This window comes from Acanthaster planci, linkage group LG13 (genome assembly GCF_054643075.1).
Source record: "Acanthaster planci isolate LZ-2023a linkage group LG13, COTS_SCS, whole genome shotgun sequence".
In the NCBI taxonomy this organism is placed as follows: Eukaryota; Metazoa; Echinodermata; class Asteroidea; order Valvatida; family Acanthasteridae; genus Acanthaster; species Acanthaster planci.
Genome location: NC_141789.1, coordinates 11,921,068 through 11,935,475, shown reverse-complemented (window position 1 = coordinate 11,935,475; position 14,408 = coordinate 11,921,068). Strand labels below are relative to the sequence as shown.

At 42.0% G+C, this 14,408-nt stretch overlaps 1 protein-coding gene across 5 annotated transcripts in view; it reads left to right on the top strand.

Annotated features, from left to right (window-relative positions):
- LOC110983110 (adipose-secreted signaling protein-like) overlaps positions 1 to 14,408 on the top strand; it is a 50,348-nt gene that overhangs the window by 19,365 nt on the left and 16,575 nt on the right. For all 5 annotated transcript variants that reach the window (XM_087144636.1, XM_022242070.2, XM_087144637.1 and 2 more), the window contains exon 3: positions 10,862 to 10,990. In XM_087144636.1, coding sequence (XP_087000762.1) covers positions 10,862 to 10,990 — 129 coding nt within the window. The remainder of the gene's footprint in view (positions 1 to 10,861; positions 10,991 to 14,408) is intronic.

Genomic DNA, 14,408 nt, shown 5'->3' with positions numbered 1-14,408 from the left:
AAAATGACCAATTGGTGTGAAAACAAATATTAAAAAACCTTGAAATTGAATCCCCACCCCTTACTGATAAGGTTTACCAGTTCATTGATGGCAAGTGCTTTGCCCTCCCCGCCCCCCGGAAATTTTCCACCTGTAAAAAAGTGGTTTGTCCCCACCTTGCCGCCCCACCCCCAGAAATACCGGGTGTCATCCCTGTTTTCTCAGGTTATTAACATTGTAATTTTTTTGGGTGAAGTGGTCTGGCTTCAGTAATTTTTGTTGATTTACCACAGAGATACCATACATGTACATGTACATGTAGAAACTTTGTTGCATTGGTTCAAGATTGTCTTATACTGCACCTCCATGAGGGCAAGTACGGCTTTAATATGAACATGGTGCCAAGTGATGCATTTGCAGTACCGGTTCCTCTTTTGGGCAAGCACTGTTTCACGTTTGTGCTTTGTGTGTCAAACATAATCCCTGTTGCTACATGTATGCAGCATCCAAGGGCACCTACCGTACATGTACTTGTATCCTACAGGTACCGTTTACATACGGTATGAGGCTAATGAGGTCTTTTGCACAGGCTCAGAAATTTGCAAGAAACACATTCTACATGTACATGTGTATAAGTACATGTACATATAACCCTCTCAGCTGTTCATTTTATGTACATGTACATCACCAGTACATGTACACGTGGTACTGTTCAGTTGTGTGCACTACGTAAATGTGCCCTTATCCAGCAAAAATTTAGTCCAGTCAACAGAGATGTGTAGATTGTAGGCTTTTTGAAAGGATCTTGCAGTACCGACAATGTCTCTACCCACATCCTGCCCACATCCATCAATAAAACTGTCGGAATGATACACCAAAACCACACCGGTATGACATCTACTTGAAGCACCGATACCAGTATAAATTTATGAGTTGTCATTAGAAACATACATTTACATGTACATGTAGGCCCCAGAAACCAGGGCACTGGTACTTTTTCAAATATAGAAAGAATTCAAATTGAATGAATGAGATTGTGGAGAGTCCAGCCAGTACACGTACCGGTATACAGTACTTGCAGCCTTATGTTACACACCTGTATGTTCAAACCTGTGCTCAAACATGAGAGAGCAGTGGTTACCTACCGGTATGGCAACGTTGCTGCTTAAGGCCGACACATAATGTACGCGTGCTTGTTTTGAGGCATTTGGCACGGCGCACACAACAAGTAATGTGTATATCTGAAAATGCACAAATCCCATGGGGGTCTCCACACGGGGGCTTATGGGCACGTACGATACCGGTTGTTCAAGCCTCAAAATTTTTCCCCTGTCTGCCCAACATGTACCGTCAGCAAGAGGATGGGTTATCACTTCATTTGGGCACGCAGCTCGTCCCCTATTGGAAATTTCTTACCGGCATACTGCAGTTTTCTTCTCGACCTTTCATTAAACCAGTCCTACGTGTACATGTTCTGCTGTCAACAGCTTGGCATTTAGTGATGGCACAGGGAGCGGTGATTATCGTTTGAGGGGATGGAATGGGGGGGGAACCTTCTGTCAGTGTTTGGGCCTTGTTTTCTTGGTCATGTCAGTCATTTGCTGTCTCGTCACAGCAGTAAAGCAGAGATTAGTGTAAAAGTGGCTGCTTTTTTTATATATACCGGTATTGTGCATTCATGTCACTGATGACAAATACAGTACTGATGCCAACAAAGAACTTGAAAATGGAAAATTTTATGGAAATGTGAGGGTAAGCAACAAAAGCAGCTGGAAACTTTGTACTGGTAACTGTCTGTAATGTTAATGATCTTACTTGCTTAGGAAAGGTTGTACCCATTTGTCTTCTACTCAGGTCCAGTTGTTAAAGCTTACCATTCCAGATCCTGGAAAATCCATTAAATCTTGGAGGGCAGGCCCTAAAGGAAGGTTTTTAACCACACACTAACATTTCTTTTCGGTTGCTTTCCATGGGACTTTGGCATTCCTTCAGTGTTTGAAGAGCATGCCGTTGGGGTGCTCCACCTCTGGTGGTGATAACTTTGGAAGATTTAGAAGGTTTCCTAGCAGAAATGTCTCGAATGAGTTAGTACATGTTAGCCTAACTGGCCTGATCCGGAGGTCAACATGTACAGTGTACATGTAGTTACCGGTACGCTCGGCTTCAGTAAGCACAAGAAGTTATTTGAGAGTGAAATCAAATGTGCTTCCATTCATGAGTAAGTGCAGAAGAAGTACATGTATACACATGTACGTGTACACACCGGCATGTTAATGTAGTAGAACTCACAGTTGAAGAGTACACGTAACTACAAAATTACACAGGTCAATTATGTATGTGTACCGTACCTGTGCCTCAACATGTACAGTACATGTACATGTAGCTCATAATCCAGCTTTTACTTGCTACATGTAAATGGACCATACATGTACATGTACCTACTCCCGCACCGTAGTTGTGGGGACATACACTTGACATTTCACCTATTTTGTGGGGACCGAAAACGTTGTGGGGACTCAAATGTCCCCACAACTCAGTTCAAATTTCCCTAACCAAAGAACTTGTCCCCTGAATGCGGCGAATGCCTACCAACCAATATGTGTACAAGACACATATCAATTCATTCGAGGAGGATGGTATCATGCTCCTCCCCCAAAAGACCACTGAAAAGGTATTCTGTAATGTACACATTTAACTAATGGTAAACGCAGAGCATGCAGTTGTGTGTGTGACGTGTGTATCATACAAAAGGTTAAACGGGCATGGCTCCCGCTCAACTCTAAAGTGTGCACATTTCACACTGCCAGCACTGTGTGTCTCGTCCACACAGAAAATTAATTCCTGCATCCCATGTTCTCTCAGGAAGACTTGTTTGTTGAGCTTTGAAGGGATTACACCAGGGATCCCCCAGGGCTTTGGCTGTTCCTTGATCTAAGAGGCTGCGGTCATTCATCAGAAGTCTGTCAATTCCTAAAGAAAGAAACCCCACGAGATGTGCGTGTTTGCTGTTGTAGATGAATTTTTATTTTTACAGACTGATGCAGTGCTAAAATTAATTTCAACAAATTTCAAAAAGCATTAAAAAATTTGTTGATTTGATGGTTTCAGTCCGACTACCCAATAGTAATTTTTTAAGTTGTGTTTTGTTTATTTGTTTTGGGTATTTGTTTTATTTTTTTGTCCTTTTGAGTGAACTCTGCGGTTTTTGTTTTTGAAGGGATGAGGTGGTACAAACTTACATGTACAAAATTGTCTTCAGTCACAAACCATTTTGAGCGGATTTGGTTGAAAGAAGAATTGTCCTTCACCTTGTGAAAGATATTCATTGTACATGTAGATGTATACATGAATATGATGCACCAATTTTAGCTCCATTTGCAGCAGTTTTGTACATGTATTATATTTGTCCCAAGTAATTAGATTGAGTGCATATAAATGGAATTTACTTTTTGTTTGACTTTTTTAAAGGACACTGCTGAATCCAACAGGATCCTAAAGGTGAAACAAACTATTTCTATCAAACGCTCAAAAACATAAATATCAGGCTATGATTGGTACATGTACATGTACTTAAACTTTGTACAGCGGCAAACAAATGCAATGTCTTGAGCCAGACATTGAGCAATAAAGGATAGAGCTGGGGTCAAAGTTTTTACAGGTCCATGTCTACGCGTACTCCAAACAGTCAATCACTGAAATTTGGAGGAATAATTGAAATTTTCAGTGGAGGCCTGAAAATTTCCTTCGGAAAACATTTATTTTCTTTCATATCTTTACATACATGTATGTGTGTATGCATATGTACCTGCGTGGAAGATATAGTACATGCTCGTGTACTTTTTGTCTGCTTATTTCATCAGAAATTTACTGATATGATATGACCGTTATGTTTAGATAAAGGCCTACATGTAAATATATTTTTCGGAGTCCAAAAATTCGTGATCTCTTGGTGTCATGTACCTGGCAGTGTGTATGTGGGGTAAATGACACCAAAGCAAAATGTACCGTTACAACTTTCACTCGTAGCAACGCTTATAATATTCGTGGTTTTCTTGGCCTTGCATGGTAAGGCAGACGTGACTTGTCAAATCAGATTTTAATCAGGCCCAGAATCTCTCTCTGTGGACTCGTCAGCCAACCACCCGCTCAGTGGAGATTTGAAAGCTTTCCAAAAGAGCCTCACTTGATGGAATGAGCATCCTACATGTAGTCGGAGATGGTCTCCACATCATCATCAGCTCACTCTTTCACTCTTTGAAAGGGAACCCGATTATCACTTGATTGAGGACAACCTTGTCAGTGTGGTCAATCTCAAGAGAAGACATGCGCTGCAAAGGGGGAGGGGAGGCAGAGAAGATACTGTTCAATCAATTAAGGCAGACTTTGAGATGGAGACCAGGGCAAAGCTGGCAGTCTGCATGATGGACTGCCAGTGAAGTCACCAAAGGAGATCATGAATAAAGGTGGCACCACCAACTGCATCAGTGTTGTGATGGGTTCATGCTCCCCTCCGTTACTCCCCTTCCCCCTTGGGCCCTCACAGTGCCCATGCCCACCAGTCTGTCTCTTCTTTGCTCATGAGGAGGGGGCAGAAAGTACCAGTGCAAGTTCTTCTGGTCAGTGGAGGTTCATTGTAGTACCAGTCACCGAGATTGTGCCTAAAACATAATGCAGCCAATGGCAGATCCCAATGTTTAAAGTCGTATAGTGGTACCCGGTATGTCCTCACTCAAAAATGTTCATAACATTCATACATGAGTAAGTCTGGAGAATACAAACGTGAAAAATGGTCTCTCTTGGGCAACCTCGGTGGTGTACATGTATTGTGAATTGTCCCTATAGCTGAACACTTTACTGACACATCACATCGATGATTGCCTCTTGTTTTGTGACATTCTGGATATACGGTTCATGTACCGGTTACTCCTCTCAGTACACATCGTCACAAAGCATGTATGCATACGTTGATGTACGGGGGTAAGCAATGAATGCATGACACAAGCAGGACTCAATAACACAGCTCAGTCTTTAGTCTGTTCGCGGTGGACACGAATGCCTTCAGCGCATGCTGTCAAATTTGCCACCGTCAGCACTGGGCAAATCAGATGAGGACCCAACTGCCCTAAGCGTGGACGTTAACCCGATGACCTACTGTATGGAAGAATGATTAGAAATGGGAAAGGGGAGGGGGCGAAATCCCAGGAAAATGAGGTTGTGCGGAGAACATTGGAATTGCTGAATTTTAATCAGGAATTCCCTCTGGCGCCAGTGCCCATTCTTAACACCGGTAGTTCTCTGTTGTACCGTGCTTGAGGGCAACGCTTTTGTAACAGTAACGCAGGGAGTGCATAATGATGCGTTATTGCTCCACGCTGGCATGCATGCAAAGGCAAATTTATACGTGTACAAACATGGCATGGCTGGCGAGGAAATTTTATTCATTTGTCCATATTTGTGCCCGTCAAAATGCCCTTCGTACGTTAGAACTCCATGCTCGCTCAGGTACCTTACATGTACTTCTACTTAAAATAATTGTACTTGGTAGCGGTACTGACTTTTATGTAATTTACTTTGTACATGTACAGTGTAGTTTACTTTGATGATATATGTTACATGTAAGTGCACGTTATCTAGAACTGGTACATTGTGCATGTAAACAACTCAAATGTATGGTGCCACTCAAAAGCCATTTTTCTGTACTTGACTTTGGCTCCGTCTCAAGCTTATTTATAAATAACTCTTATTTACTACCTGACATTGAAGTTGTAAGCGTAGTAGTAAGTCTGATAGTGCCACAAAACATTGAGTAAGATGCAAAAGAGCCAAATATTACAGTACTTAAATTTAACGTAAACGCTTCAGGCCCACAATTGGGGATGGGTTTCGGAGACGAAGCCTGAGATGGTTACTGGTATTTTGCAAAAGTGTACACCCTTTGGCAGGTGCTTTTTATGCCGGTATGTTTTAATGAGCTGGTTAATTACAAATGGCACCGTGGTCTGTTTGATATTTCGTGTATGTTTCAAAAGAATATCTCCATGTCTGCATTGACTGAACTGTACTCGTACCCTTAGATTTTCTGTGGCATGTTAGACTTGGAAAAATTTGGCAGCAGGGCAACAAAACAGGATGTTTGGGCACATTTTCAAAACTTACAGACATGTACATGTACAGTGGGCTGGTGTTACAATATATCCGTCATGCTGGAAACTGGTTTACTGTACATGTACATGTACATGTAACTTTCTTCATGTGTGTGTTCCCTCTTGGTTATGTTTTAACTAACCCTGCACATGTACACTACTGTACCTTGGACCTGTACCTGGGGAAATTATTTTGATTTGTTGTCATGTACCGAGTAATAACTTGAATTCCCCTCCCGAGAAGTATTAAAGTCTCTGTAGGTCTTCTTGTGTATAAAAAGATTCATGTACATCCCAGAAAATATAACCGGAGACGGCATTAGCTTCAGTCGAGGACACTCGTCATCCTCACGTTATTGCAATCAAGCAAATTATACGGTACTCCCAAGCATGCTTGCTTATTAACTGTCAGCCCCAAATGAGATTTATTTTTCTTTGATGTGCACGGCCACCCATCCCTGGGTTGTGCCCTCACGCCCTGTAGCCGATCAGACAACGCTAAAGTCTGAAAACATTTTAATTGGCACTCAGGAAAGGGAAGGGAGGGGGGTCACCAGACAAATTATATACCCTGGTCTCATCCATCATCCCTCTCCCCTGGGAATGCCGGCTATTTTATGCACGTACCATCAATATGTTCGTTTTTATTATATTTTTTTTCCTCTGGCCCCTGGATGAAAAGGTAACGAATTTATATACACTCACTCTTGACGGCGTGTTTACTGCAGATAACTTGACATTGATCTGCTTCTAATGCCGTAAATTTAAATTTAAATTATACTGGTATCTCTGAGCATTTGCAGTCGTTTCCCCCCCCCCCATTGTTTTGATTGCTTTTGACTCATTTAGTACAAACATTTAGTACAAACACTGTAAATTTCTTCTAAAGCCGGCATTTTTGCTTCAGGAAAGGTAATTTTTCCCCTCGCACTTTGTCCATTTACCAGTGCTGCAAAAAATGTTGTCCCTGCTTTGAAAATCATTTCTGCATACCCGGTGCATGTCCATCATAAATCTGCATACTTTATTTGCAAGCATAAATGCAACTTAATGTCATGAAACTCACAATTGTGAGTTTTGTGGTTTTTTTTTTAAAAGGTTGTACCTTTACAATTGTTAAATGTTTCCACATCACCCACTTTCTGTTACATGCTCACAAGCAATACTTTTCCATCATCAGAAGCAAGGAAAAAAATCTCAGATCCCTCAATTCATTTCATCCTGAACAGAATGTAGAGAGAGGCCGTAAAAGTCATGTCTGTGCGAGTGAATGCATTGATAAGCCCAAAAAATGAATTTGATAAAAGAGTTTTTAAAAAAATGCTCTGATGAGTAAAACTCCAAACGTGCATAAACAACTGCCAAAGAGTGCTGGAGAATACATTATTGGGTTTTTTTTCCCGGTGCCAGTTCGACTGCAGGTGACATTTTTCCTTTCTGTGGGCAGCAAACATTGTTTTATGTCATTCCCCCCTCATTTACATGTAAGTGCTGGCATTTACATTGACTTGTTCAATGCCTTCTCTTTTTTTTTTTAAGGTTTATGTTTTTTTTTTTGCTGTGTTGAAGTCATCTTTGTTGCTTTCTTTTTTTTTTTTTTTTCCCCCCGGAAAAAAAGACGCCATTCATGTAATTTTGTTCATTGCTACCCGGCATATTGTAGTTGACCAACGTTTGGGTGTTAAAAGCGTACCATTGTTTATCTAAACCTGAAACACCAAATAAAAACCATCCCTGCTGGCCAAAAGAAAACAGCAGTGTACCATCATGCCAGTTGTGTGAATGATGGGAACCAGCGTGGGCAGGTTTGGCAAAGCTGCGGTAGTCAAAAACTGTACCGGAGAAAAGCCCTGTCTGATAATTAACCGGGCTCCCCCCTCGGAATGAGCGCTCCGCCGTGGCCCGGGATGTACACAATAGGAAGAACACCCTCCACGAAGGGCAAACAAAACCGGATATCTCCAACTCGCTTCTTCCGAAAAGAGAGACAAAAAAAAAAAAAGAGGAAAAATACAGCCTGCCTGACTTCCCTGGAACCGCCTGCAGATAGCCACGTAACCAGGAGACTCCCGGTTTGAGAAGAAAGCAAGAGAAAGGACAGAAAATGAAACTGCGGCACGTTTTCGCAAGTTGACCTCGTAATCCACACCCCCTCCCCTTGATGCTGTGGGATGAGTATGAGACGCTAATCCTTGAACAGGGACGAAAAGAGAGTAAAAATAAAAAAACGCTATCGGATGTTTGATCTCCTCCTTGCCTCTCTGTACATGTACTTCATCCGTCCTTTTGACATGCCTGGTTAAAAATCTTGCCTGATGGCATCTCGGCACCGACCACAATGGTACCGGGTATGATATTCAATATTGTCCTAAAAGCAGAGCTACTTCAGATGCAGTCGATACGGAATAGCAATAGCACTCTCCCCTGAAGCTTGTTTTGATTTTTAAAATTTAACTTCATTATATCGAAATCCATTTTACATGAGCACATAGGGCACAGTTTATTTGAACCAAAGCGATTATTGTGCTTTTCGTAAAACTCAATGAATATGTCATCCTGTCGTCAGGTACACAGTAGCAATAAAACTGACAGGGCCCAGCCTGTTGTGTTGTTAACCTTCAGTGGGTAGATTTCTTGTCTTTTTGTTTTTTTCAGTTGAGTGTATTGGGGCCAATTCATGGCCGTTGACTGGCCTTGTTTACCATCTGCTGTTTAGCCTTCAGGTGAATCATTACTGTCCAAAATAAACACACGCAATAGTGAGGCATGCAGACACTATCTGAAGTTGTTTTAACCTTTGGCAAATTGAGGAATTACCCCATTTGATATACAGTGTAAATAACGTAGCTTTAATATACATGCACATGTGCAGGTACTCTCACTAGAGGGGGCACGTACATGTGTACATGTACCAGTACCGGTATGTGGCAGGAAATGCAGATGGTTCACACAAGTACATGTACATGTATACTGGTAAAACACAAATGGAAGGTAGGCATACAGCGTCTCATTGGTTCAGAGCGTACTGTACATGTACATGTATGCATCACATGGGGGGATTGAGAATTGTTCAACGTTTTTTTCCCCCGCATTTTTCACCATAGAGATATTTGTGACATCAGCACCAAGTTCCTGTTGTAGACAGTTTAACCACTCCAAACTTTTCTTCTCTTACCGGTGCATGTTGTATGTCTGTGGACTGGTACCGGGGGGAGGGTACATGTTTGATCACCTCTCAATGCATACAGCAGATCATGGTAAAAACTCATGTTTCCACCTGTGTGTAAATCTGTCCAGATGTATGCATATGTGTCTTCCCAAGTTGTTTCTACACCTTTAACTGTTCCTTCCTCGGCAAAGTCTGTCATTTGCATCTTGTTTATGGGAAACGATGATTGCCTTAGCTTAGCGCCGATGAAAGGCTGCTTTGGACAGATTATAGCTGCAGAGAACTTGATCATGTTATTTCCAGCTGGCGTGATGTAAGGTGTGCCTCATGATCGAATGATGCGGTTGTCATGGCGAAGCATGAGATACCATCAGACGGGGCAGTCGAAGAAAGTGCATCCCGATGTCACCGGCTTGCCAGTGACAGCTTGTGATTGTTATCTCATTCAGTGGCTTGGATTGATGGCTTCCTTTCTATCTGCTAGCCTTGTTTATCAGGCTTCGTCATCTTCTGTCACCATTTTTTTTATCCAATTCTTGTCAAGTGTTCAAGGACATTGCATGTAGGAGGCCCTACAAATGGTTACCTGTTTGTACTTGATTTACATGTAATTGAAATCAATCAGAGGGTGATGTGTATGTGTACATTAATGGTAACTGGCCATTGAAAGGTCTTTGTTTCATGGGCCCGAGCTGGATCAAGAGAGGGCGCAGTTTTCCAAGCAACGGAGGCTCCTTTGGTGGGAACCGCATTTTGCTGGTCCACGAACGACTATGAAATGCATACACTAAAGTAGATTGGCCACCAACACTTCCCATACGTGGCTATTTTCAACCGATGAGGGAGTGCTTCTGCTCATCAGATTTTTATATGGATTTGGGAAGTTTACCTTAGCAAAAGCCAACAAAAAACTTGTCAGTTTTAATGAATCTGAACCCCCTGCTAACAGCAAAGTGCATCACAAAAAATCCCTTTCCAGACAGGCCTTCTGTCTTTTTGCCAAAACTTAAGAACCCTCTAGTACTTGTAGAGTTGTGTAAAGGCCCCTAGGTATGCTTAGTGAATTTTTTGGTTGACTTTGTCAGACACTTCAGTGTAGAATTTGACCACAACCAGTGCTTGCAGGATGCACAGGTGGATTGAGCATTTACTGGTACAAAGAAGGGGGGGTATGCAGCATTTACAAGGGGTTTCCCTAATGAGCTCTAGCCAAAGATACCTAGGCGAGGCCTACTTCTAGTGATAATTTGAACTGGTTGAGAATAAAAATAAAAAAAACAGGGGGAGAGGAAAAAGGTATCCCCCTTAAATAGTTACAATATACAAATATAGCTGTTAAAAAAGAGGGGGGACACTGGGTGGCCCTCCATGACTGTGATGTACAGTACGGGTAGCCACCACTACATCAAAAAGAGTAATTTGTGTTTGAAACATTGTCAGTTAAATTGACTCACATTGCTGCATTTTGTGAGAGTTTGATTATTGTGGATTTTTTTTTCTTTAAAAGAAAGTTTGCCCTTCGTTACTGAAAAAATCATTTGGAAGCTTTTTGGACTTGTTCTCATTTCAGGTGAGGGCCATGATATCACTATTCAACTTGTCAACCACAGAGACGGTGTCGTATCGGAACAGTTTGAGCTGGTCAGCCGAACAGAACCCAGCAACGTTGTCAAAGTTATACTCCACTGTCGGTTCATAAGTAAGTCGGCTCAAAGCTTGTCTGAATTTTCAAAAACCCTACTGTGAATGAAATATTTTTACAAATGTCAGAACATGGTTCGTGCATGGTATGTGCTCATTACATAGAGAATTTTTCAAAGGTCAACAAAATTTAATGAAAATGAGCATTCTCAGAAATACATGTAGTAGAGCTGCCTGTTTTGTTGTCGTTTTGATTACATTCAAAATATAGCGCAAATTGTGTTGGATGCACTCATGAAGAAAATGTCACTTTTGCTCGAGATTGTACCGATAGGGCATACAAACATGTATCCTTGACATTTATTGCGCCAAAAGCTTTTTCATTCTGCGAAGCACAAATAATCAACCTCCGGGCAATCTACATGTACATGTGCCCGTAGAACTGATGCCTGACAAAGCTAGTGTAAAAACTGTCCGCATAGACAGTAATTAGGTTCAATATACAGTACCTGTACATGTAAGAAATCCGATATTGTTAGGACAATTTCCAGGTTGTTGCCACTTCTTGTCTGTGGAAAATAACACCTTGGTTTGTGCATAACTAATAGCATCTCCTGTCTCCACAGATACAGCACAGCCACTCATCTCATTCTGCAGAATCTCATTTCTCTCTTTTTTTTCCCCTGGTTTGAGTTTTGTTCTTCAGTGTGCGTTTCCTCAGACCCATGTCATTTTGGTTCTGTTTGCTTGCATTTTTGTTGCTCATTTCTTGTTCTGTTTATTCTTATTATTTTTTTTTTTTTGCTCGTTTTCATCAATTTTTGGGAACGTGCTTGGCTTTGTTTTTGTAGCTGTGTTACCACTCTCATTCACCCATGAACGTAGTTCCCTTTTTTTCTTTTTTTGAGAAGGGCCAGTCCAGTGACAGTAAGACTCGTTACGCTTTATAACTGAGTTTGTGCACAGGAACAGATACCGGTGCTAAAATGTATACCAGTACAGGTCATCAGTTAGTGCCATCTTGCAGCGCTGTCATCTAATATGCCTATTCACGGCATGGGTCTCGCTTGGTTACGCTTCATGGTGTAGCAATTGCAAAGTGTCAATTTTCCCCTGCACTATCCAATTTGGATTGAAAGGGATAAACTTCTGAACAGGTACGGGGCTGTACGTGTGCAGTGTGATAAGTACCATACGTGTCACTTGTGTTTCCAAGCAAGATCAACTGCAGACAAGATGCTTTGAGTTGCAGTTGTCATCACCGCCATTGGTAATGGTTTTGGACAGCTGAACATACAAGATGGTGTATATGGTGCGTGGATAGTAAAATTAACCAAACACAGATAACGTATACGATACAAGTACTGTGTTTGCCGCCAGAAGCTGACATGTTTGAAGCCTCCCGTGTTTCGCGGATTGATCATTAAGTGCTCCTCTCACAATTTTTCCATCTCACAAACAAATGCTAAATCATGAAGTTGTACGCCGAACACGTTGTTTTTTCTGGAGGAAAACAAGGAGACTTTGTGTTGTCACAGAAAACACTCATCCGGCCACTTACTCGTGTAACACAATCCGATCCCCAGAGTGGACTGCATTAAGCGCGTCCCAAGGAAAGTTGAGGGGGACAAAAATCCATTACCGTCCCAACCTGGGAATTTTCTAAGAAAGTTTTTTTTTTTGACAGAAATGTCAATGTTACCGCGTACCTCAAACAGATTTGCCCCAGCTATCCAAATTTAAGTTGCACTTGAAATCAAAGCAGTTTCCTCACTGGTGAGGCTAGAGTCCACTTTCATCTCAAGAAAATGTACACTTGTTAAATATCGTCACGCACTTGTTTTGGTTGGAGATGCGCTGTTCCAGGCTATTGAAGCTTATGGGTTTGCTACTGTGATGCAGAAATGTTTCAGTTACTGTTAAATGTGCAATTAAATGTAAGCTAATACGTGTACTGGCCGACGCCGTTACCATATTTTTGGGACAATTTCTTTCATTGGACAAGTCAGAACTGAGTTGCGGAGACAAAGATTTAATGGCCGCAATATTTATTGTTCAGTGGGGTGCAGATTCATGATTCGGTGTAACAGCAGACAAGTCATGCTTCAAATAGCAAAACAATTTAGCTAACTATGAGCACTATTTCACGTGTGGCAGTGCTGGGAGTGGTTATGTTTACGGTTATGTGCGCCTAGAGATTTCCATTCTTTTGTCACATTACGAAGCAATTTTTCCTCTTTTGCTACCGGAGTTGTGTCCTTAGTATTGCTAAATTGGGCCCTGGTGTGCAGTCCTCACAACTACATGTGCAGTGCCATATGTGGGCAGTTCTACAATGGGCGCACACCGCAGGGTTGCACATATTGGGGGGTCCCCAACTTTGGACCTTGCCTTGCATCTACCGGTAGAGCAACATGTGGAGTTCATGCAGAGACTCTTTCTGTGTGGTTGTTGGCCTTGCGAACTATCAGGTTTTATATTCATTTCCAATGCTACTGCGGTCGACTTTCTTTCTTCAAGCGGAGAACCCAAAAAATATCCTCCATTCAACACTCAAGATGTCCTCATGGATGCTGAGCCCTTATTCTATCATCTCCTGTCTCCACCGCATTGCATCGTTGCCTGTCTCATAATTCATCGCCTCACCTCCTGTTGGCTGCGTTCTACCGCTGTTACAGGATCGCGGTTAATGGGTTTTCCCTCTGCCTAATTGTGCGCAGCTTTGCACCATTCCCGTTATACTGGATTATCTGAGATTTGCTTGATTGCCCTCGTACATGTAGCAGGTTTATTAAGGGCAGCAGCAGAGAATTAAGCCCAGACTATTCGCTCTCAGCAGGAATATATGTCACACTTAAGAGCTACAAGGACTTGCATATGTATGTACATCGTATGTGTATTTGTGTACATATATCATATTTCTGTCAATGCACATGTATAGATAATAGACTTTCCTCTTTTAAACTTTGTTTCCACCAAAGTTCTCTGTTGTCCTCTCGTCAAACAAAAAATCACAGTGCAGAAGTTCTCTTAAACAGATAAATGTAGTTGCACAAGAAATGTATACCTCTAGAAACATGAAGCTTCATGTTTATTTTCTTCTAGGCAAGAATTGTAAGCCACTCGCAATTACACGCTGCCCGTCAAATCAGCAATTATGGAGTTTGACGGAGCCATCGGTGTCCAAACCAATGCAGACTTGCAGTCGGAGCGTGCCGGTGGCTCCCCAGCCACTTCTGTCAAGACTAGTGGCTTTTATTGGCTGCAGCATTAACTGTCGGTCGATACCACGAGGGAAATACAGGGGGAAGACATCCCCCATGCTGATACAACCTCCAGAACATTGGGGGGGGGAGGCACAGCAAAGGCTGTGCGAGTGACAAGCCTGACAAGCGCTAATTACTCACTCAGAGTCCATTGTTACTTGACATTTACAGGAAAATGTAGGGCTGGAGGCATTGATTTCCAGCTCTAAA